Here is a 26,573-nt window from a genome sequence, read left to right as displayed (position 1 = left end):
TTACATTTTTTTACAAAAAATAAAATAACATTTAGAAAAAATAATCTACATGACTGAAATCCATCGCAGTGACTGGGAACTCAACCCCTGCATACAGTAGAGAAATCTATCAAAATAACTAGTAGACTTCTACAACTCTATTCTTAGCTTACTGTAAACATAGGGTCAGGTTTCCAAAAGCAGGAAACTCAGGAAGTAGCAACACTGGTAACATCATTTGACTGGTTGAAATGTAACCGAACATAGAAGCATAAAAGAAGCGCCTGAGCGGGCGCCTCCTATCCGGTTCAGGGGAAAGGGAAGCTAGGTTGAAGTTACTATATCCCTGAAAAACACAGAGCTGTTGAATTGTAGTTGTGTTCCAGAAGAGGCATGAGGAATGCCCTGTTTGTCAGGCTACTGGAGGCATGATTTATGTTCCAGACTAAATTGCTCAGTCACAGGGGCAGAATATTCAGCATCACCATAGAGTACAGAAAAGCCCATCCCTTATCACAATAGCCAGTACTGATCATTTGAGCAAACATGCCTAATTGTCCAAGGGTGCAATGGTGTCAATTTCATGAAATCCTAATATAGGAGTCTAGCCTGTGTCTGTAGAAGCTAGCTAACGTTAGGGTTGGATACATACCTGGAGTGCTGAGAGGCTGTCCACTAACAGCTGTGACACTGCGACTCATGTTTATAGCGCGCACCTCCGTCACTATGCTCTCTCCCTTCTTGCTCCCGTCCAAGGGACCATCGGGCCAACTGCCTTTCCCCCCAGCGCCGTGGCTCGGGTTCTTAATCAGGGGAGAGGGCTGGATGGAGATAGGGCTCTGCTTTAGGCTGAGGGCCTGCAGGCTGTGTGTCTGAGAGGAGGACGTGGTCGCCCCTTGCTGGTTACGGATAGCCAGATTCTGGACCTGAAAAGACACAGAGGTCAGGTCCCAGAGTCAATGAGACATGGCCTGGGGCAGGAGAGGTGGGGAGCACCACAGTCAAGGGTCCACCCACAGGCCATCTGCGGAATTAGTGACAAATACATTTTTAGATTAAATGAGGTATCACAGCATAACTGTAAACCTAATGCATTTGCTACAGCTAGGGGTTAAAGCAACAACAAAAAATCCCATGACAGAAACTTAAGTCAATGGCAAATCATCGGGCAAACTATGGCTCGAGGGCCACATCTGGATGTTTCGAAATTCAATGGAGGGCTGCACAGATTTTTTTTATGATCGATTTGTTAGTCAACAAAAGATTTACCGGCCAGAAAAATGTGATTTGAAAATATATAGTTCAATTATAATTTCTACATACTTTCTAGTTTTAGACGTTCAAGTGTGGCCAGGAGTGTTTAACCCCCCCCCCCTCCAAAAAAATAAACTCATGCATCATCAACATGATGGAAGTCTGTCGCAGTGACTGATAACTTTAACCCTTGGCTATACCCCTCGTCTGAATTATGGTGACTTGTGTTGATCTTCTATGCCCTCTAGTGCTGTTGCAGGTTACTACAGCAGAGCTATGTGTATGGCATTAGCCTATAGAGTTGAGATAATAATATTGTACCTGTGAGGAGGCGGACTGTTGTCCAGAGGACTGCGTGGAGCTCTCAGACTGGACTGCAGCCACTGTGGCCGTAGGTGTGAAGATGAGCTGGGGGGACAACGGAACAGCACGGCCTAGGCTCCTAGCTACTTGCACAAGGTTACTTTGCTGTGCCTGAAAAAAAAAGAAATCACACACCAACATACAGTATACGTAAATAATCTCTCCATGGTTTTGGGTAGAGACATATTATACTGTAAACAGCTGATCTTTCTCTGTTGCTTTCTCGCTCACTCTTACTATGCATAGTGCGTCAACAAATCTTTAAGTGAAAATAATGTAATCTAATCAGACTGAACTGATTCAGTTGGACATGCAGGACAACACTTCTTTCACACTCCTTCCAGCAGGCTCATGCACAGTGGCGACACAAACAGCAAACAAACACTTCAGTGTTGGGGAAGCTTCTCTGAAAATATATAGTTTATCAAGCTACCAATTACTTCACATTGGAAGAAGGTAAGCAACACTAAAGCTACCCTTAAGAGAGATAGAAGTGTACTTAACTAAAGGTCACTACTTCATGATAAATTATCATATCTAAATCTGAATGTCATAGACAAAAAAATTGCAAGAACAGATCACTCTTTATCAGTGGAGGCTGCTGAGGGGAGGACTGCTCATAATAATGGCTGGAACTGCGCAAATAGAATGGTATCAAACCATTCCACTGATTCCTCTACCAAGAGCCCTTCCTTACCAATTAAGGTGCCACCAACCTCCTGTGCTCTGGAGTCAGATGTTAACAGAATGTGTAATTTAGCCTATTAAAACACAAAAACTGTTTCAAGTGAGAACTAGGCAGGTCTGATGTAAAAAAAAAAGACAAAAGAAAAAAGAAGGAAATCCTTGCCTACTTCACCCCTATTTTATGTAGTGTGTAGTTTCAGTAGTTAGCTACGTCGCAAAATAAAACACTACCAAGATTTGAATTTAGTTCAACTACCACCAAGCTACTGCAAAATGTAGTTCACTACTCCCCAACACTGCCCTTCATCACACTAAGCCTCCAGCAGTGCGGCTGAGCCAGCTAGTGTGTGTGCCAGTCGGCATGCTTCTGGGGGCTTACCATCTGGGCACGCAAGTACATGTGAGCCTGACTGGCAGTGAGGGTGGTTGGGCTGGACGGGCTTCCCAGAATTACGGCCTGCTGGGAGATGCTGCCGGCGGGTGCAGAGCTGACACTCTGGGCTCGGCTGATCAGCTGGGCTGCAGCCGGGGACGTGGTCAGGTTAATCTGGGGACAGGACAGGGAAGACAGGAAGGATTACAAAACTTCACCAAAAAAACAAAAACACTACACATCTTGGAACCCAACCCCTTAGTTACTAGACATGACTCACTGCACTCACTGTGGTCTGGGATGATCCTGTTTGCTGGGACGAAGTGGCATTTTGGGTGGAGCTCTGCCTTCCTGCCGCAATACTGGCCTGTGACATGACAGGTGAGAACCGTTAGGGGAGTGTGTAGGGGTCAACACTTAAATTCCTCTTCATCTGAAGATAACTGTTTGATTCACCAACTAAACCCCAGCACTGGCCTCATCTCTCATCTTTGTCAAAATCCTAACACTAGCCCCCAGCCTTGTTGGAGGCCTGTTTCATTCCCTAGTTTAACAGTTCCTTACGTCTCCGGTGCTCACCTGCTGTACGGCGGCCAGGCTCTGGAGCTGTGCATTGCTCAGGTGCTGCTGCTGGAGTGCTGCTGTCTGCAGCATGAGGTGCTGCTGCTGCGCTGCGTACATCTGCTGCAGGTACTGCGCAGCCGTGTTGGGCTGTCGGTGCAACGCCTGCTGGATCACCTTCAGTACACAGGGAGAAAGAAACAGGTTAGTGTTTGGGGTAATATTTTCAACAACAGGCTTTAAAAAAGGGACTTACAGGGTAGGAGTATTACTTGGAAAAAAGAAGTTCCCATTTACATTGTTTTTACCGATCCATTAAAAGCAGGTAGAGAGATTCCTTGGGTGGGAATGTGTTCTTCCTGTTAGGGAGAGTAGGCTCACCAATGCATTATCTGCACATTGTAGTGGACTTTATCTCATCCTATGCCAAGTCCTTCAGTCCCTGAGCACGTCCTTTATTCATGACTCAAATTGACTGACAACCTCACCACAGTTGCTAAGGCAACAGGAGAAAGGGATTGACCCAGGGCACATGGCCTAATAGAGGTCCTCTGACCTAAGCCTCCAGGCGGCAGAGAGGGTGGTGATTGTGATTGAAACATCCATCCACTTCTCTCTTATTGAGCCCAAAGGACCAGGAGTCCACTATGTTGAGTAGGCAAGTAGTGACAATGCTGCTAGTTCTCTTGCTAAGGGCAGAGGATAGCATGCAGACGAGAGAAAGGGTAAAGGACAGAAGAGACCTAAGACCGGTCTGTCACCCTTCAAAACAATGACAGTCTAATTCAGGCTGGGTTTCACATCAGTCAAGGGTCAAATAGCAGAGGACCGAGCCTGGAACTTGGAAACATAGCAACACTGATCAGCTGTCATTAGTATTGACAGATTCCATGATGCCAGTGTACTACATCGAATAAACAATGAGATAAAATGATAGAATTGCACATAGTTTCATTTATTATAAGCATTCCATAGCATTCCAAAATTCCATAGTGAGCTAAGTGGGGCGGTTTACGGTACATGCATGTTTTACCAGCAGATGGCAGTAGGGTAATGACAATAATTGTATTATGCAGAAAATGCAATGGGAAAACAGTTCATGCAAAACATGTGAATGTGTGTGACACTGGACTGGCATGTTTCTTTTTACCCTGAAGTTTACCTGAACCGTCTGCCTGTCAGGAATCCCGCTGTACACAGAGATGTGAGGCACAGCCTGCCTCCCCGCACTGCTGCTGCTGGTGGTACTTGTGCTGGAGGCGGTGGTCCCAGTGCTGCTGGCACTGGAGGCTGGAGGCCCATGTTCACTGTCCATGGTGCCCTCTCCTCGTTTGGCCCTTCCCCTGCTGCCCTTTGGACAAGCTCTCCTGAACCTACAAAACAGGAGAGTTACAATGAAGCCATAGGGCTCAGACATATTGGGCCATGTCCAACCAACCAGTCACTGTGTTGGCCTATTCAGTGTAACTTCATGAAGAAACCCTAAAGCCTATAAGCCTGTATAAGAATGACATGACTTTCCTAAGATGATGCAAAATGTTGCATGTATACATACTGTACTTGTCTCATTTCAGCACTTGTGCTAACATGAGACACAATTGAGCATATACATTTATCATAGACACTGGGCATAGACATTGAGCATACATATAATAGCGATCCTCGCTATATGAGCCACATTACAATTTCCACCAAGTGGGTTAACCCTATTTGCGTGATGCACCTGAACGCACAGCCTGGACGTGGGAGGGGGCTGAGTAGTTGAAGCACAAGGGCGTGCCTTCCCGTTGGGAGGGGGCAGTGTGGCGATCATCTCTATATCAGTCATGTTACAATTCCCACAAAGTGAGTTAACCCTATTGGCGCGATGCGTAGGGAGAACAGGAATTCTCAATGCGTTTCCAGTAAATATTTACTGGATTAATATTTTCAAATATACATACAATAATAACAACAACAATAATAATAATAATAATAATAATAATAATAGAATATTAGGCCAAATTGTCTTCCCCAATGATGTCACGCCAATCAATAATAGTGTGTTACTCTCAAAGACGCCATTTGGCAGAGCGCAGGAAAACAGATCAGTAGAACCGGGAAGTAACAAACGTGCTTAACAATGAAGAAATGCAATGGAAAAATGCTAATAATATTTGGATGTGAACATATTTTCCAATGAATGTAGCTTGGTAACTGCCATGTGTTTTCTACTGAATTGTAGTGAGCCAGAAATGTGTAAACTATAAATGCTGATAAATGCTAAAACATAAACAAACCATGGATTACGATTTGCGCCGAGAAAGACGTCAGTTTCCTCCTTAACTCGATTTAAATCGCTCGTTGGTGGAAAGAAACTGGGGAAATATGCATACTGCAGTGCTGACACCATTTAGTCAACCGGACGATTGTTCGGTTGACCAAACATTTTTTAGTCGAGCAGTTGCAAAAAAATAAATATAATAATTATGTCATGTCTTGCTGTCTCAGTGGACTAATCCATTGCCGAGGCCGCGGGGATGGCACACCAGTATCATCAGTAGTACATTTACCGTTAAATCCCATAATTTCTAATCTACACCGGCTCTGACGCTCATCGGATGTGGCAGGGTGTGAAAACTATTATAAACTACAAAAGGGAAACGCAGCTGCGAGCTGCCCAGTGACGTGAGCCTACCAGACAAGCTAAATGCCTTTTATGCCTTCTTCGAGGAAAGCAACACTGAAGCATGCATGAAAGTACCAGCTGTTCTGGACGACTGTGTGATAATGCTCTCGGTAGATGATGTGAGTAAGACCTTTAAACAGGTCAACATTCAAAGCCGCGGGGACAGACGGATTACCAGGACGTGTACTCAGAGCATGTGAGGACCAAGTGAGTGCCTTCACTTACATTTTCAACTTCTCCCTGACAGAGTCTGTAATACCTACGTGTTTAAAGCAGACCACCATAGTCCCTGTGCCGAACAACACTAAGGTAACCTGCCTAAATGATTACCGCTACGTAGCACTCACGTCGGTAGCCATGAAGTGCTTTGAAAGGCTGGTCATGGCTCACATCAACAGCATCATCCTGGATACCCTAGACTAGAGGTTGACCGATTAATCGGAATGGGCGATTAATTACGGCCGATTTCAAGTTTTCATAACAATCGGTGATCGGCATTTTTGGACACCGATCATGGCCGATTACATTGCACTCCACGAGGAGACTGCGTGGCAGGCTGACTACCTGTTATGCAATTTCAGCAAGAAGCCAAGGTAAGTTGCTAGCTAGCATTAAACTTCTTATAAAAAAACTATCAATCTTAACATAATCACTAGTTGAACTAGTAATATCATCAACCATGTGTAGTTATCTAGCTTGTCCTGCGTTGCATATAATCGATGCGGTGCCTGTTAATTTATCATTGAATCATAGCCTACTTCAACAAACGGGTGATTTAACAAGCGCATTCGCGAAAAAAAGCACCTTTCTTAAAATCAATACACAGGTATATATTTTTAAACCTGCATATTTAGTTAATATTGCCTGCTAACATGAATTTCTGTTAACTAGGGAAATTGTGTCACTTCTCTTGCGTTCTGTGCAACAGAGTCAGCGTATATGCAGCAGTTTGGGCCACCTGGCTCGTTGCGAACTGTGTGAAGACTATTTCTTCCTAACAAAGACAGCCTATTTCGCCAAACAGGGGATGATTTAACAAAAGCGCATTTGCGAAAAAAGCACAATCGTTGCACGAATGTAACTAACCATAAACATCAATGCCTTTCTTAAAATCAATACACAGAAGTATATTTTTTTAAACCTGCATATTAAGAAATTCATGTTAGCAGCCAATATTAAACTACTGAAATTGTGTCACTTCTCTTGCGTTCATTGTACGCAGTCAGGGTTTATGCAACAGTTTGGGCCGCCTGGCTCGTTGCAAACTAATTTGCCAGAATTTTACGTAATTATGACATAACATTGAAGGTTGTGCAATGTAACAGGTATATTTAGACTTATGAATGCCACCCGTTAGATAAAATACGGAACGGTTCCGTATTTCACTGAAAGAATAAACGTTTTATTTTCGAAATAATCATTTCCGTATTTGACCATATTAATGACCTAAGGCTCGTATTTCTGTGTGTTATTATGTTATAATTAAGTCTATGATTTGATAGAGCAGTCTGACTGAGCGGTGGTAGGCAGCAGCAGGCTCGTAAGCATTCATTCAAACAGCACTTTCTTGCGTTTGCCAGCAGCTCTTCGCAATGCTTCAAGCACAGCTCTGTTTAGGTTGGTGTAACCGATGTGAAATGGCTAGCTAGTTGAGATTAGGTTGGTGTAAACGATGTGAAATGGCTACCTAGTTAGCGGGGTGCACGCTAATAGTGTTTCAAACGTCACTCGCTCTGAAACTTTGAGTAGTTGTTCCCCTTTTCTCTGCAAGGGCCGCAGCTTTTGTGGAGCGATGGGTAACGATGCTTCGAGGGTGGCTGTTTTCGATGTGTTCCTGGTTCGAGCCCAGGTAGGGGCGAGGAGAGGGACGGAAGCTATACTGTTACACTGGCAATACTATAGTGCCTATAAGAACATCCAATAGTCAAAGGTATATGAAATACAAATGGTAGAGAGAAATAGTCCTATAATAACCTCAACCTAAAACTTCTTACCTGGGAATATTGAAGATTCATGTTAAAAGGAACCACCAGCTTTCATATGTTCTCATGTTCTGAGCAAGGAACTTAAACGTTACCTTTTTTACATGACACATATTGCACTTTTACTTTCTTCTCCAACACTTTGTTTTTGCATTATTTAAAACCAAATGGTACATGTTTCATTACTTATTTGAGGCTAAATTGATTTGTTTTATGTATTATATTAAGTTAAACCTTTTTTTAAAGTGTTCATTCAATATTGTTGCAATTGTCATTATTACAAATAAATGTTTAAAAAATAAATTAAAAAAAACAGCTGATTAAATCGGTATCAGCTTTTTTGGGGTCCTCCAATAATCGGTATCGGCATTGAAAAATCATAAATCGGTCGACCTCTACCCTAGACTCACTCCAATTCGCATACCGCCCCAACAGATCCAGATGACGCAATCTTAATTGCACTCCACACTGCCCTTTATCACCTGGACAAAAGGTACACCTATGTGAGAATGTTGTTCATTGACTACAGCTCAGCATTCAACTCCATAGTGCCCACAAAGCTAATCACTAAGCTAAGGACCCTGGGACTAAACACCTCTCTGCAACTGGATCCTGGACTTCCTGACGGGCCACCCCCAGGTGGTAAAGGTAAGCAACAACACATCTGCCACACTAATCCTCAACACTGGGGCCCCTCAGGGGGGTGTGCTTAGTCCCCTCCTGTACTCCTGTTCACCCACGACTGCGTGGCCAAACACAACTCCAACACCATCATTAAGTTTGCTGACAACACAACAGTGGTAGGCCTGATTGCCGACAATGATGAGACAGCCTATAGGGAGGATGTCACGAGACCTGGCAGTGTGGTGCCAGGACAATAACCTCTCCCTCAATGTGAGCAAGACAAAGGAGCTGATCGTAGACCACAGGAAAAGATGGGCCGAACAGGCCCCCATTAAAATCGACGGCGATGTAGTGGAGCGGGTTGAGAGTTAAGTTCCTTGGTGTCCACATCACCAATGAAATATCATGGTCCAGACAGTCATGAAGAGGGCACGACAACACATTTTCCCCCTCAGGAGACTGAAAAGATTTGTCATGGGTCCCCAGAGCCTCAAAAAGTTCTACAGTTGCACCATCGAGAGCATCCGGACCGGTTTCATCACCGCCTGGTATGACAACTGCTCGGCATCTGACCGTAAGGAGCTACAGAGGGTATTGCATACGGCCAAGAACGTCACTGGGGCCAAGCTTCATGCCATCCAGGACCTATATACTAGATGGTGTCAGAGGAAACCCCCAAAATGTTTTTTTTTTTTTACATTTTATTTATCTCAAGGCCATCAGACTGCTAAAACATCCATCACTAGCACATTAGAGGCTGCTGCCTATAGGCATAGACTAGAAATCACTGGCCACTTTAAGGAATGGAACACTAGTCACTTTAATGTTTACATATCTGGCATTACTCATCTCATATGTATACACTGTATTCTATACTATTCTACGGTATCTTAGTCCGTTACGCTCGGACGTCGCTCATCCATATGTATTTGTCTTTATTCATTCTTACTTAGATGTGTGTGTGTGTGTGTGTGTGTGTGTGTGTGTGTGTGTGTGTGTGTGTGTGTGTAGTGTAATTTGTTAGATATTACTGCACTTGCGTAGCTAGAAGCACAAGCATTTCGCTACACCCGCAATAACATCTGCTAAACACGTGTATGTGACCAATAACATTTGATTTGAAAATTGTCAAAGACTCCAGTCACCCAAGTCAGACTGTTCTCTCTGCTTCCACATGGCAAGCGGTCTAGGACCAAAAGGCTCCTTAACAGCTTCTACCTGAAACCATAAGACTGCTGAACAATTAATAAAATGGCCACCCAGACTATTTACATTGACCCCAAACCCCCTCCCCACCATTTGTTTTTACACTCCTGCTACTCGCTGTTTATTATCTATGCATAGTCACTTTACCCCTACCTACCCCCTGTATATAGCCTCGTTATTGTTATTTTAATGTGCCAATACTTCTGGTCCCATAAAATGGAGGGGACTACGTACACAAACTGGTGTAATTTCTAAATGGTTCACCCGATATGATTGAAAATACCCTAAAATTAAAGTTGATAGTGCTGGAGTACAGAGACAAAAAATATATAATGTCACCAAATACTTAAGCTAGGCCTAGATGCAGTCCACATCATCACAGGCTCCATCACACTATGTGTGAGCTCTCTAATGAATGAAGCCATTCAGCTTTGTTTGATTTTGTATTGAAATACATAACCGAGAAGAGGAATTGAGTTTCAGGGGCCTTTTTAAATAAACTTTCCCCACCCTTCTCAGATTACCACAGCACCAACACTTTCTTCAACATGTCTAATGGTGAGCATGATGTCAAATAAGGGGAGAAGAGTGCATTCTGAAAGACAATGAATTCCAGTGACACATTTAAGTTAAATAAAAGTATCTAATCACAGCTGGTGTGATAATGACTTCAATTAAGTTAAAGTACACTGATACTGAAACTGTGTCTACTATCAGGCTTATATTAGGCTTTTGGCTACTGAACCCTTTCTGTCTCCAACATGTGAAAATTAGCAGATTAGTAGTGGACTCTAGAGCAGCGGAAGCATCCTAGTGACTGACTGTCCCCCTAGTGCCATACTGTTCCATTAGCAGAGGACGTGAGGTTCAGAGTACGCTGGGCAGATGAGATGGAGTGGCTGAGAGAGCAGAACAGCTGAGGGGTTAAGGGAGCTTGGAGGAAGAGAGAGGGCATAGGGCTCAGGTTGAGTGTTTGGAATGGATTGTGGATTTTGACTGTGTGAGTGGTTGGGGTAGAGTTGCGATGGAAGTCATTAAAAAAAAAAGTCTGTAGTAGCTATGCAGCAATTCCTAAGCTATTTCCTCTCCCCTCTTAATTCTATTTTCAGTGGGTTAATGCAAGGTGTCATATGATACAGCCTAGGCCTACATTTCACGGTAGGTTAAGAACCATCCAGTGAAGACAAACCTCACCTTGTTCCCCTGTAAAGTTTGGTAGTGTTTACTACCACACGCAGAACTGGACTAGCTAATAGGTGCCATATGTTTACTGGTTATCCATGGCTATAAGCTACAATACAAAAGCCTTTTCCTGACAATAATTCTAATGATTGAGAGTATTACTTCACATCTGGATGTCCCCCCTATAATTAACTTGCCTGCCCCAGTGAGAGATTTATGCCTGACATCTAGTCTGGTTACACAGTGATTTTAGGTCGAACAAAGCCTTGTCCTCCTCATCGTGGTGTAGCATTCCACAGGAACAGCCTGGGTCTTAAAGCTCGTTTAGGCAGGGAGGGATTCCCCTCTGGCAACGCTGCTGCCCCCATCTCTCCAAGAGGAATCACTCATCCATCAGGCATGGAACCCCCACTCGACCAGCTCGCTGGCAGGCAGCAGGAATTCTGCATTGGGTTGATTAGAGCACGGGGCTACACTAGGAGTTTGCAGTATCGTAAACCAAGCCCCCACACACCAAGATGTTACAAATCCATGGCCCACAAACCCCTACATCCAGTATTAACAGAAATAAATTATATTTGATTCATGGGCTTGCTCTTGTCATTCCAAGACTAAAATAACCATCTGTCTGATGTCTGAAGATTTGCATATAGTTCAGAGGACAAGAGCTTTAAACACAGACAGACAGGCGGTCTATACAGATCTGAGTGCAGCAAGGACAAGAGCCCCCATCACGTAACGAGCTCTAGCCAATTTGTAATACACTAAATATATACCGCAAAACAGTCAAAAACCATGATCAATATAGGAAAGCAGCATAGGATATATACATTAATGGCATTACAGCAAGGCTTATGGCTATAATAGAAAGAGGGGTGCCACAGAGACAAAGCCCATGATGCTCCTACCTCCTCTGGCCCCCCCAGCGCGCTGCGGGAGTGTGATGCCCCATCCCCCGGGACCCTGGTCCTGTAGGATGCTGCTCCTCTTTGTCTGACTGTGTCTGTGTGATGGAGCCAACCAAACCTCAGCCTCTCTCTCTATCCCCTACGAACACTCTGCTCTGTTCCCCATCCCAGCATCAACACAGACACAGCCCGCCAACCTATCCCGTCTTCCTCCTGATTATGTGGTATCCTAGCGACAACCAACAGGGTGCCTATGGAATCCCCATGCAGTGCAGCATGCCGATTGGTCGGCAGCAGCCCCTCTAATATAGATGGTGGTAATGATTTCACCCTCTACCCTCCCCCTGCCAGAATACTGAATTTGGTAGTATGCAGCCTCAGCCACATAATATTCTAACCAGCATCAAAACCATATTGGGTAAGTACAAAACCCAATCTGTAAATGTATAGTCCTATCTATTTATATACATTTTATGGGTTTTATTACAGAAAATGTGATTCCATCTGTTATTATTGCATTAGGACATGGGTTATAACAGTCTATAATCATTCATTATTATAGTCTACACACAATCATAAACATACAGGATAGGATCATATATGCTAGTCATGGGAATCCTCTAGCAAATAAGCTAATAGGAACTGGAAAAAATATGCAATATTATTGGGTATTATGGCAGTCTGTTTGAAAGATTTATTGAGTATATTTCTCAAATTATCAAAATTATATCTGACAAAAAAATGAAAAGAGCCACACAATTATAGAGGCATTTCATTATAGCGCACATAAATTGAAAAGGACTATAGATATGAGCAAAATTATATTGGTTTTGTTTTCAGTGGAATTCAAACGTCACAATATAAAAAAAAATACTATGGCCAATACATTGCATTCATATGCCTATAAAATAATAGACTGACAGGTGTAATCAGCTGCTTGATGATGGCACTCCTCCCAACCACATTAAAAACACCAAAGACCATCACACCTTATAACATGTCTGGCTGTATGAAATGCAAACATTTCAGTGCTTTGCTGCCATAACGTATTGATTGGGTCCTGGTAGGCATAGCTTTCATTGATTATAATCTTCTCATTAGCATATAGATTAGCCTAGCTGCCTGCCGGTGGAGGAGAAAGCATGAACCTTGAGTTCCAGAGCAAGGAAAATGAGCTTGGGGACTGGGATGGGTCGGGAAGGGTTGGAGATGAGGGAGGAATGGGAAGGGAAAGCTGTCATGAGTCAGATCTGTTTTGATGCACTGTCTGACAGACAGCCCAGGGCTTGGGATGGCCATGGTGTGGCTTGTTTGTATTGGAAAACAAACATGTCCTCTGAGAAAGGCTGGCGTCTAGCCTACCCCCCACCCCCCCCTACCACTGTTCGTCTGGACCTCCTGTCTCATGGCCATCCCAAGTCCCAGAAGAACCTCTTGGAATAAGAAATGGGCATATTGAGTTAAAAAGGTGTGGAGTTAATAGTGTGGACCACAACTTTAACTCAATATGCCCATTTCGTATTCCAAGAGGCTCTTCTGGGGCTCTAAAAGGAAAAAACACTCATCTATATTTAGAAGGCATATAGGTTTTTCTTTCTTCTTCTGTGGGACAGCTTTGGCATGAATCAATTCCTTTCACAGTTCCTGTATCTAGGGTACTGCAGAATATTCATTCTCCATAATATCTAACAATGATCTCGTGGGCCTAATTTAGAAGGAATAAGCCTGGATGAAGATTTCAAACTGTGATATACTTTTGATGCACATCCAGGCTTATTCCTTGTGCATCAAAAAACATATCACAGTTTGAAATACATCTTATATTTAAGTGATAATGCCAGAGAAGCCAGAGTTGAGGGTATAGTGGCGCAAGGATCGTCTCGGACCGACAAACACCGGCTTCAAGGGCATTATCAGTTTTATACAACAGGTTACAAACATATTCAAATAATTGACATATTTTTTTTAAAAAACATTATTTTGATCAATTTATTCATACTATTTCATCCTTCCACGAGATATAGTCCCGACACAAATCTAGGGTTGCTACCCAAGTCGTCTGGTCATTCATTATATCGGTTAGGCTGCCAGAGACGCGATACAATCATCCAATCTTTCTGTTCTGTATCTATGGCGGCGACCCAGACGTTTGTTCTAAATGTTCCATTGCCATGCTGGTTGGCAAAGTTCTTATCCCTTGCTAGCTAGCTAGCCAGCTAGCCACCCAGCCAACTACGGATAACAGAGTCAAGTCAAACAGTGCAGCCAGAATAACAGCAAAGTAGTTGAATTTGCTTAATCTGTTTTGTAGTGACATTTACTTAGATACATCCAATGAGATAACGATGCACAATTTAGATTTTGACTGTGCTTTGTCAGGACACTGTTCATAGGAGCTAGCCAACTACACTAACAAAATCACGTCAAACTGAAGCTGGAAAGACCGCAAACTACACTGAACAAAAACAACATGTAAAGTGTTGGTCCCTTGTTTCATGAGCTGCTATAATAGATCCCAGAAATGTTCCATATGCACAAAAAGCGTCGCTCAAATTTTGAGGACAAATTTGTTTACATCCCTGTTAGTGAGCATTTCTCCTTTGCCAAGATAATCCATCCACCTGACAAGTGTGGTATATAAAGAAACTGATTAAACCGCATGATCATTACACAGGTGCCCCTTGTGCTGGGGACAATAAAATGCCACTAAAATGTGCAGTTTTGTCACAACGCCACATTTCAAGTTGAGGGAGCGTGCAATTGGCATGCTGACTGCAAGAATGTCCACCAGAGCTGTTGCCAGAGAATAGAATATTAATTTCTCTACCATAAGCCGCCTCCAGCGTTGTTGTAGAGAATTTGGTTGTAGGTCCAACCGCAGAAGTGTATGGCGTCACGTGGACGAGCGGTTTGCTGATGTCAATGTTGTGAATAGAGTTCCCCATGGTGGCGGTGGGGTTATGGTATGGGCAGGCATAAACTACAGACAATCAAACAATTGCATTTTAATCTATGGCAATTTGAATGCACAGAGATAATGAGGCCCATTGTCGTGCCATTCATACGCCGCCATCACCTCATGTTTCAGCATGATAATGCCCCATGTCTCAAGGATCTGTACACAATTCCTGGAAGCTGGAAATGTCCCAGTTCTTTCATGGCCTGCATACTCACTAGACATGTCACCCATTGAGCATGTTTGGGATGCTCTTGTTCGACGTGTACAACAGTGTGTTCCAGTTCCCGGTAATATCCAGCAACTTCGCACAGGCATTGAAGAGGAGTAGGACAACATTCCACAGGCCACAATCAACAGCCTGATCAACTCTATGCGAAGGAGATTTGTCACGCCAGATACTGACTGGTTTTCTGATCCACACCCACACCTTTTTTTTAAGGTATCCGTGAGCAACAGATGCATATCTGCATTTACAGTCATGTGAAATCCATAGCTGAGGTCGACCGATTAATCGGAATGGCCGATTTCAAGTTTTCATAACAATCGGTGATCGGCATTTTTGGACACAGATTGTGGCCGATTACATTGCACTCCACGAGGAGACTGCGTGGCAGGCTGACTACCTGTTACGCGAGTGCAGCAAGAAGCCAAGGTAAGTTGCTAGCTAGCATTAAACTTACCTTATAAAAAACAATCAATCTTAACATAATCACAAGTTAACTACACATGGTTGATGATATTACTAGTTTATCTAGCTTGTCCTGCGTTGCATATATTCGATGCGGTGCCTGTTAATTTCTCATTGAATCACAGCCTACTTCGCCAAACGGGTGATGATTTAACACGCGCATTCGTGAAAAAAGCACTGTCGTTGCACCAATGTGTACCTAACTATAAACATCAATGCTTTTCCTTAAAATCAATAAACAAGTAGATATTTTTAAACCTGCATATTTAGTTAATATTGCCTGCTAACATGAATTTCTTTTAACTAGGGAAATTGTGTCAGTTCTCTTGCTTTCCGTGCAAGCAGAGTCAGTGTATATGCAGCAGTTTGGGCCGCCTGGCTCGTTGCGAAACTGTGTGAACACAATTTCTTCCTAACAAAGACCGTAATTAATTTTCCAGAATTGTACATCATAACATTAAAGGTTGTGCAATGTAACAGGAATATATAGACTTATGAATGCCACCCGTTAGATAAAATACGGAACGGTTCCGTATTTCACTGAAAGAATAAACGTTTTGTTTTTGAAATGATAGTTTCCGGATTTGACCATATTAATGACCTAAGGCTCGTATTTCTGTGTGTTATTATGTTATAATTAAGTCTATGATTTGATAGAGCAGTCTGAGCGGAGGAAGGCAGCAGCAGGCTCGTAAGCATTCATTCAAACAGCACTTTCTTGCGTTTGCCAGCAGCTCTTCGCAATGCTTCAAGCATTGAGCTGTTTATGACTTCAAGCCTATCAACTCCCGAGATAAGGCTGGTGTAACCGATGTGAAATGGCTAGCTAGTTAGCGGGGTGCGCGCTAATAGCGTTTCAATCGGTGACGTCACTCGCTCTGAGACCTTGAAGTAGTTGTTCCCATTGCTCTGCAAGGGCCGCGGCTTTTGTGGAGCGATGGGTAACGATGCTTCGAGGTTGGCTGTTGTCGATGTGTCTAGTTCGAGCCCAGGTAGCAGCGAGGAGAGGGACGGAAGCTATACTGTTACACTGGCAATACTATAATGCCTATAAGAACATCCAATAGTCAAAGGTATATGAAATACAAATTGTAGAGAGAAATAGTCCTATAATTCCTATAATAACCTCAACCTAAAACTTCTTACCTGGGAATATTGAAGATTCATGTTAAAAGGAACCACCAGCTTTCATATGTTCTGAGCAAGGAACTTAAACGTTAGCTTTTTTACATGGCACATGTTGCACTTTTACTTTCTTCTCCAACACTTTGTTTTTGCATATTTAAACCAAATTGCACAGGTTTCATGATTTATTGAGGCAAATTGATTTGATTGATGATTTATATTAAGTTAAAATAAAAGTGTTCATTCAGTATTATTGTAATTGTCATTATTACAAATAAATAAATAGGCCGATTAATCGGTATCGGCTTTTTTGGTCCTCCAATAATTGGTATCGGCGTTGAAAAATCATAATCGGTCGACCTCCAATCCATAGATTAGGGCCTAATGAATGTATTTCTATTAACTGATTTCCTTATATGAACTGTAACTCAGTAAAATCTTTAAAATTGTTGCATGTTAAGTTTATATTTTTGTTCAGTATAGTATGAGAGACCTACAACATGCTCTCTACCTATTAGCTAGCCTCGACGTGCTGAGGCTATCCCTTGCTTTGAAAGCATCGTCACACTTTTTTCCATTGCCAAAAACATACATCCCGTCTGTCACGAATGTTAAATACAATTGTCCAGACAGAATATTTTGAAACAGCACTATGAATTTTATCCCAATAGCCAGAAGGGGGAACCATGGGAAGCATTGAACTACAGGAATGTAGTGATGGCAATACATTCATTTTGCCGATAGAGATTAGTGCCAGTTAAAGAAACTGGGATATTATTCCATCTACGGAGGTCAGATTGAACTGATTTGATCTTCTGTTAAAAGTTTCTGGCAATGGTTTCATCTAAAAAGGAGGAAATATATCTACTCCCAAATATTTAAAATGGGAAAGTCCTCCATCGGGGTCGAGGCAGTAGGGCTGATTTGGTTAGATTCATTTTATATCTTGAGATGAAGCTGAAATATATCTACGATCTTCAATGTTTTTGGGAGCAATTGAGATACATTGTCTGGATATAGTAAAATATTGTCTGTGTATAATGAGATGAAGTGATCAGTAGATTTTAAATTCAATTCCCATGTCTTTCAAGACAGAACAGTGATATGACCATACTAGTTTATCAAAAGCTTTTTCTGCATTGAGAGATAATACAGCCCAAGGAGCTGTTGTTTCTGATGAAGCTTCTAAGATATGTAATAGTCTGAGGTTATCTGAGGATGAACGCTTTTTAACAAAACCGCTTTGGTCCTTGTGGATCAATTTGGGTAAGAAAGTCTCTAGACGGAACAACATTTTGGAAAACAGTTTAATGTGCGTTTATCAAAGATAGTGGGTGATGGTGATAACACTAGGTGGCATCCTTATCTTGTTTTTTTAATAAAAGTAAAGTGTTGTATTCACATCGCTCACAAATTAACCTTTGTGAATGGCTGTATTAATAATTCTGAGCAATAGTGAACATAACGGATTCCAAAATGTTAAATAGACCTCAGGAGGAATACCGTCCCAGCCAGGTGATTTGCCTTTATTCATGGTATCCAATGCCCTTTTGAGTTCATTGAGAGAGATTAGGGCTCCCAGCGAGGTGGCTTCCTCTGAGATAAGTGGTTCTTCATTCTTTTAGAAAGGACTTTGTCTGGCTTGATGTGGATTTACAATCAGAGGTTTACAGTTCTTTGAAGAAGCGGGAGAATCTTTGATTCATTTGGGTTCTGATTGAAACAGGGGAATTACTGATTCAATTGTTGCTATATTAGCTAATCAATCATTACTTCATAGCTTGTTGGCCAAACGGCAGATGATTACCATGGAAGTAATGGTTGAATCTAACCCAATGGATGGCAAATTCTGCTTGGTTTTATCAATAAATTAAAGTTATGTCTTGACTTTGGAAAAAGTAACAGCTACCTGGTCTGAAAAGTGTGTTGAGAACAGTTAACAACATTTCCAATATCTTCTTTCACTGTGATTTATTCAACCCAGATGCAAATGCAGTGACATTCTTTTTTATAAAACCTTTGGTGGCATCTCATAGAATCAATGGGTCATCGACTGAATTCTTATCGATCATTATGAATTCATTTAGTTCAATTTCAAATTGATCACAGAATGTAGAATTTTGTAGTAATTAAACGTTGAAATGCCATCTTGTGGCTCTTAAGAGATTCTGAAGTACGAAATTGATTTGTGAGAATGCTCATAACTTACAATTTAAGTTCATACTGTCGATTTTGTTCACTCCATGGAAATCGAATGTAGGCCATCCCTTGAGGTTGTAGAATGGTCAATGAGTACTGTCCAAAATGACAGTCAGTGTACTACATTTGTTGGAGTGTCTCCCTTGATCCAGAGGCCCGATAGGACTGGGGTGTAATTGAGTCGTCTGCCTCTGATAGACTTTTCTTACACAGCTGAGTAGTACAAAGAGAGCCTGGCCCCCTTCCAGGTGTGTGTACTGGATGCGTGGCAGTGGTGTCTTGTGCGTATGTGTGTGAGTGTTGACACTCCGCCACACGTGGCCCATTCCCTAAGGAAGTGTGGGGCATACTACAACCCCCACACCAGATGTACCCCAAGGGACCTGCCTGCTCTCTCTGTTCTTCTCTACATCTTAATTTAGAATGCCACTTAAGGCGTCTGCATGCTTTCCAAACAAAACAATTCGGAGGAGTTTGTGGATATATTATGATGAGATTGTGACGTTTTTGTTCATTTTTGACTTGTGAGGGTTTTTCGGGCACACATTTTTTCTGGAGGCAAGCCAAAGTCCGGAGCCGAAGTCTATGCCCTTTCGTCAGTGATTGGTCAACAGTAAGGAATTGTCAATAAAGTGTTTGGTGTCAATCAACGAGAGAAGTCTTGTTTTCATGCACATTTGTAATTGAGAAATACTACACCAAACATCTATTGCACGACTAAGGTCCCCGGGCAAAATTAAATTAATAAAACAGATTTCTTGAGCCATCCTAGACTAATTCAGACTATTTTGAGGAAGTGTATACTGACTAAGGCTTCTCAAAATGAGCAAACCATACTATTGCGGTACTACGGTACTTCAAACGAAGGTCTTTTGAGGGAGTATGACAGCACACTTGTTCGGTTCGTCTAGCCGAACTGAAACATGCTGATGCCTTTAGACTAATTGTTACGTTTTAAAATCCTGCTGACTCCCCCTGTAAACCTAAATAACAAAACCGCAGTATCTTATCCCATTCTGAACATTCCTCTCTTAGTCCAGTCTATAAATACCTGTATCAAACAGCACTCCCAAAACCGCAGATTAGCAATATGCGTCAACCCAGACACTATTCTATGACTCAATCTCAAAAGAACCATTCCCCTACAAAGGGAGAAATCGGTCAGGCATGATCACTGGTAGTGAGCACAGAGTATTGAAAGCCCTGGCCTCATCAGAAGACATTTAGCATGTCTATGCCAGCTGTGGGCCAGCCTGCCCCTGGGAGGACCTGACAAGACTGGCAAAACCAGATGTTGACTGACTTGGCTCCTTACCAGTCAACTATATCTTCAATGCAGCTGGGTGACTGGCCTACTATGCCCTTGTTTTGTCATGATAGTCAGGGTCTCCCAAGGTCTTCCAAAACCCTTGGCTGGATGTTCTGCTCTGATACCATTCTCAATGTTTTAAGAAATGTTTGCGCTGGGACACAATGTGCTGTGACACCTCAGTGTCATAATGGTGAATATAGGCTAGCCTGCCCTTAGACATGAACTGTCTCACTGCTTACTTTGAACTAACTCTAGTTTCAGTCAATAAAGTGAAATCGGCAACTAATCTTGTTTACATTTCACATTTACATTTTTTGTCATTTAGCAGACGCTCTTATCCAGAGCGACTTACAGTAGTGAATGCATACATTTCATACATTTTTTCCCCCGTACTGGTCCCCCGTGAGAATCGAACCCACAACCCTGGCGATGCAAACACCACGCTCTACCAACTGAGCCACACGGGACCTATACCTTTAGTCGTGGATGAGAAAAGATTACTTTGCAGTTACAAGCCAGCAGACACTCACTGACACTCCTGGTTCAAACTAACGCCAAGCGTCCATCCACAAAGGGGCCCAGACTGCCATGACAGCAACAGTCTTTAATTATCCCTCTTTCCCTGGGATGCAGTGGAGGGCCAGGCATAATCGGTATTCCCTGGTAGAAGACAAGAGGCCTAGGCTGGTGGGTTCATACAGCTAAAGTCTGCAGAAACCAATCCCCCTGTGACCAGGTCTCTTCCCTGTGGGGATTTTATTTTTTACTTTATTTAACTAGGCAAGTCAGTTAAGAACAAACTCTTATTTACAATGACAGCCTACTGGGGAACAATGGGTTAACTGCCTTGTTCAGGGGCAGAACGACAGATTTTTACCTTGTCAGCTTGGGGATTTGATCCAGCAACCTTTCAGTTACTGGCCCAAACACTAGGCTACCTGCCGCCCCAAAATGATGATCTCTGTGGTAAAGGATTAGCTCTATATAAGGAGGTAAATAAATACAACTATTTGATGAGGCATTATGGGTGGGACAAGGGCAAGCCAAGGGGTAAGGTCAGTGCCCCCTCCTGCTTATTTACAGATTAGGCTCTAAACCATAAAAATAATGCCACTTTATGCCAATAGCATAGATTTGCATCGTTCAATAGTCTTTCAGAAGCCTTGAATGCAACTGAATCAGTGCCTTGACCAATAGCATGTTGTGGTCAAATATTCTGAAATCTGAACAGCCGATTAGGTTGGGTAATGTGAGTGTGTTGAGAATCACACACACACAGAAGTTTGAGGCAGAACTAAGCCGTTTCCACTGGATGGGCAAGCTGCAAATGCTAAATTGGTTATATCGTAAAAATTCATAGAAACAAACATGTGCTTTTTGGTCTTAATTTAAGGTTAGGCGTGTGGTTAAGGTTAGGAATAAGGTTCAAATCTGATTTTGACTTTGTGGCTGTGCCAGCTAGTGACCACTGCAGAGCTGCTTCCAGTATGAGTCATCTCAATAAATGCCAACCTGCCACTAACACACACTATGATGGGTATGACTGTAAATTGAGAATGTACTATTTGAACACACTACTCCGAATGATTCTCCCAGAGCACTGTGACCTGGGGTCCAAGGGGAGATACTCTAGCCATAACAATTTTCAGTCATACTGAGCAATAAAAGAGTCCCAGTACAATTAACCTCAAAAGCCTTGAGGAAATTCTAAGCGCTTCACTGTAATTGAGCATACTTATCTTCCAGTTTGACAGCTAACATAGTGACTATTGGTATAGTGCCTTCAGAAAGTATTTACACCTTTTTCCAAATGTTGTTGTGTTACAGACTGAATTTTAAATGAATTAAATTGAGATTTTGTGTCACTGGCATACACACAATATCCCATTACGTCAGTGGAATTATGTTCTTCGAAATGTTTACAAATTAATACAAAATGAAAAGCTGAAATGTCTTGGGGCAATAAGTATTCAACCCCTTTGTTATGGCAAGCATAAATAAGTTCAGGAGTAAAAAATGGATTAACAAGTCACAAATTGCATGGACGGTGTGCAATAGTAGTGTTTAAAATTATTGTCTCACAGCTACCTCATCTCTGTACCCCACACACAATTATCTGTAAAGGTCCCTCAGTTGAGTAGTCAATTTGAAACAAAGACCAGGGAGGTTTTCCAATGCCTCGCAAAGAAGAGCACCCATTGATAGATGGGTAAAAAAATTTAAATTAAAAGCAGACATTGAATATCCCTTTAAGTATGGTGAAGTTATTAATTACACTTCGGATGGTGTATGAATAGGCCTAGATTCAGTCACTACAAAGATACAGGCATCCTTACTCACTCATTTGCCAGAGAGGAAGGATACCGCACAGGGATTTCACCATGAGGCCAATGGTGACTTTAAAAACAGTTACAGAGTTTAATTGCTGTGATAAGAGAAAGCTGAGGATGGATCAACAAAATTGTAGTTACTCCACAATACTAACATGAGTACCACTTCATATTTTCAAGCATAGCAGCGGCTGCATCATGTTATGGGTATGCTTGGCAAGGACTAGGGAGTTATTTATGATAAAAAGAAACAATAGAGCTAAGCACAGGCAACATCCTAGAAGAAAAACTGTGTCTCCTTTCCAACAGACATTGGGAGAAAAATTAACCTTTCTGCAAGACAATTACTTAAAACACAAGGCCAAATATACACTGGAGATGCTTACCAAGACATGTAATTTCCCTGAGTGGCCTAGTTACAGTTTTGACTTATAATCGTCTAGATAATCTAGGGCAAGACTTGAAAATCGTCTAGAAAATCTATGGCAAGACTTGAAAATGGCTGTCTAGCAATGATCACAAGCAACTTGACAGAGCTGGAAGAATAAAAAAAATAATAAGATGCAAATATATTGTGTGTTAATGGGTGAGAAAAAATATATATTTAGTCCATTTTGATTTCAGGCTGTAAAAACAAAAATGTGGAATAAGTCAAGGGGTATGAATGCTTTCTGAAGTTACTGTATGTAATATGCACATACACATTGAACCGAGTGGTGGGGTAGTCATGTAGCCTATCTTGTTGGTCTCATTTGGGTCACTGAAAGAGCCAAGGGCACTATAAGAGCCTGTAACTACAATGAACATTCAGACTAGAGGTCTACACGGATCCACCTGTACCCGAACACTCAAGACCCGATCCAGGACCCATGGGGGTCTGGATCCAGAATTTGAAATAATGTCACCTGTCACGGGAATGTGTAATTTTAACTGACTTGTCCGGAAGGACCAATACAGATCTGAACATGACTTCTGCAAGAAAGAAAAAGTATAATTTATGCTGCTTGTTGTTGGTCAATCATAAGTTACCAAAGAGGCTACAGTCATAGAGCCTCTGTGTGGGACAAAAGTTAGAAGATATCTAATCAGTTAATTTTTACATTTACGTCATTTAGCAGACAATGACGAAGAGCCAACAGGTAGGCTGCAACTTTATATTCTGAATGGAGATGTGGTTTGTAACTGTTGGACGAGAATGCGCATGCAGCCTCAATTAGCCTACCTAGCTAGCTTAACTAGCTTCTCCCGGTTTCATGCAGGCAAGACCAGTAGTAATGTTAATCCTATTGGATGACACATAACCTATGACAGCTCACACTCACAACCTTGCTCTACCTCATGCTTTAACAACTCCAGTTAATAAACTAGCTTCAAAATTGACTTTTCTGCTGCTTCCCTCACTTGGATCGAAACGGGTCTGACCAGGTCTGGTTGTCCTTGGGTCCGTTCGGGAACGGGTCTCTATATTTAAAAAATTATAAATTTATGCATATTGGGTCCGGATGGGATAGCCCCAGGTCCATTTCCCAACGTTTTGGACCCGTTAAGGCCTCTAGTTCAGACATGCTGCACTTGTCAAAATAACCAACCCCTCCCCATCACGACCTTGGGGTCGTGACTCAAGGGACACAGTCTCAAAAGGCACCAACCTATCCCCTCCAAAAGTGTCCAGGGAGGGAAGCGCTGTGTTCGTAAATGTGCAGCCCATGCAAAGGAGCATGCAAAGAGCTGAGCACCAGCTAACTGATCCTTGCATGTGTTTTTAAAAACCAATTCCTTTTTTAATCTAATCCACAAAATAGTTCCGTGTAGGCCTTCTAACTGATGCGTGTTCCTGTTTATTGCACGCATGCACTGAAGTTCCTCTTGTCTAGCTAGCTAGTAGCTACTAATGTTAGCCAGCCAGCTCTGTCAGTCAGACACGGAAGGTTGCTGTCAGCTCAAAAAAGGTCCCTCCCGACTAGCATGCACATGCTCAGACAAACACGGTCATTGACCGCAGAAGTACAACTAGAAGACCGAGGCCAAGAACGGCCTTTCATAACGAAATAAAATGTTGTTGCCATACCTTCCACGAAGGCCTTGTACTTCCCTGCTTGGAAATACTCTCGTGCTCCTTTCCTGTTATTCTAGCTACACCATTACTGGATATTGTTGAATACGATACACTTGGAATAAACCAGCGCGAGCTGAGGAGCAGGGGTGTGAGAAAAAAAATCTATGCATTAGCGTTCCGAAATAGAACATGTGACATGTATTCACCCAATGGACAGAACGTGTACCTCTTTGGCACTCCCCCTTCCCTTTCAGACCCGGTCCCTCCGGTACCCTTCCATGCGCCTGTCAAATCCGTACTACGGAACCTGTCATGGTCTCCATAGCAACACATAGGGATTTAACCCTTGTCCGGTTTTTATTGGCTCATGCCTTTAAATTGGTAGCTATGTAGACAGCGCAGTGTTTGAAAATACCGTATGATCAAAAAGAAAGGGAGAGCAAAAAAGAAAAGAATGTTGCATTGTTAAATATCTCATCTAATGAGGTCAGCATCAATTCTGAAAAAATAAGTCAAAATTGGCATTTTAAAAATGATCATATAAAACCCCAATTACATGCGAACTGCTATTGTCTTCCACTAAATTATGGCAATACTCGTCCAAGGTAGAATTCAGGGGTGGGGGAAGGGGTGCAACCCCATGTTATATGTCAGAGTGTAGGGGCTGCAATGCATGCAAATTTATTCAAATGTCAGGGCTATCATAAATACAGTGCATGAAAATGCACTCGGCTCTGTGGCTCTGGGGCAATGTTGATTGGTCACAGATGTAATAGTCCATATGTGGCCATAAAATTTCATTTATTTTGGAAACCTCATTATGGGGCATGTGTGGCACAGAACCTTATCCTTGACCTCAGGGGGCTGTGTACCATCAGACACCAATTTGAAGCCTCAGTGAGCTTGAACAGTTGCCAGATTTTCCATAATTTTTCTCTCATTAACCCAAACAACATTTCTGAATCTCATTTTCTATTCATCAACCCCCCCCCCCCCCCCCATGCAAGCTACTGCTAAAAGTAACATGTATTATAGTCAGCTTCAGAACAGCAAGTATTGTACATGATCATTGTGTTTGTGTGTGATTGTGTTTGTGTCTCCAAGGGACAGACAGGCTATTTCTCAAAAATCTAAAATGTTCTAAAGATGTAATTTTCTACCTTTCTAAAAAATGCATCAAAGCCTTATCCATCAACTTTGAATCGTGGGGCTGAGGCAAAATTTGTACCTATGATAATACTATGGACATAGACTAGATGAATTGCTAATGTTTCAGGGAGCCCCTATTGTGTTTCCTGTAACATGAGGAGGAAGTGTATTCATTGGCTTGCAAATGCTGAATAATTTATCAGAATATGACTTATTTGGTTGGACCATGAGTTAATTATCTGGTCTTTCATAGCCCCCTTGATACCCAGCTCCCAGAACCTTCATAGGCAGGACGTTCCAGGAACTTGGTTATTCCCAAAAGACCCGTTATTATGAGCTGAAAAGTCAGGCAGCAGGATAATGCAATAGAATACAGTATCTCAAATGAACCATGATGAGGTGTGTTCAATACACCATTCTGGCTGACTAGAGTGAGTCTCAAAACTCATGTTTACACCATATCATGAACAATAATGGAGTGTGTATTATTCATGAGAATCATAATGAAATATTAATGATGGTTCCCTCAGTGGCATGTAGCGTAACGGTTAAGAGCGTTGGGCCAGTAACCGAAAGGTCTCTGGTTCGAAACCCTGAGCCGGCAAGGTGAAAGAAATCTGCTGTTCTGCCCTTGAGCGAGGCAGTTAACCCTGAGCAACAACTGCTACCCATATATAGGAATATATATGTAGTCCTAGATCTGAAACTAAACCGACATGGATGTGTTTATATATACTGTTGTGAGTAGAAGAGTTAGAATAACATGTTATTATAATAAAACATTTAAAAATTAACAGATTCTGTGTTGTGGTACTGTTGTTGACCAGATGTGAGGAGTTCTTAGAGAATGGGCTCATTGCATATGAAATGAGCTGCAGCAAGGATCACACCATCTCTGTAATCAAAATAATTCAGCCACCTGCTGGTGGAAAAATAAGCTGCATTAATCAGGATGTGCTACCCTATCT

At 42.2% G+C, this 26,573-nt stretch overlaps 1 protein-coding gene across 5 annotated transcripts in view; it reads right to left on the bottom strand.

The window, feature by feature from the left end:
* LOC115150750 (polyhomeotic-like protein 2) overlaps window positions 1-24,716 on the bottom strand; it is a 45,229-nt gene extending 20,513 nt beyond the window's left edge. Inside the window, exons 1-7 of one of the 5 annotated variants that reach the window (XM_029694370.1) lie at window positions 24,469-24,716; window positions 4,368-4,590; window positions 3,236-3,394; window positions 2,937-3,023; window positions 2,663-2,830; window positions 1,555-1,707; window positions 632-905 (exon numbers count right to left, since the gene is read on the bottom strand). In XM_029694370.1, coding sequence (XP_029550230.1) covers window positions 632-905; window positions 1,555-1,707; window positions 2,663-2,830; window positions 2,937-3,023; window positions 3,236-3,394; window positions 4,368-4,532 — 1,006 coding nt within the window. In that variant the 5' untranslated portion in view covers window positions 4,533-4,590; window positions 24,469-24,716. Of the gene's footprint in view, window positions 1-631; window positions 906-1,554; window positions 1,708-2,662; window positions 2,831-2,936; window positions 3,024-3,235; window positions 3,395-4,367; window positions 4,591-11,787; window positions 11,857-24,468 lie in introns of those variants that run through there. The other 4 variants (XM_029694365.1, XM_029694366.1, XM_029694368.1 and 1 more) reach the window with 4 other exon arrangements.
* Window positions 24,717-26,573: the final 1,857 nt, after the last annotated feature.

This window comes from Salmo trutta, chromosome 16 (genome assembly GCF_901001165.1).
Source record: "Salmo trutta chromosome 16, fSalTru1.1, whole genome shotgun sequence".
Taxonomy (NCBI): Eukaryota; Metazoa; Chordata; class Actinopteri; order Salmoniformes; family Salmonidae; genus Salmo; species Salmo trutta.
The sequence above is the reverse complement of the archived record's forward strand: the minus strand, read 5'-3'. Positions and strand labels throughout refer to the sequence as shown.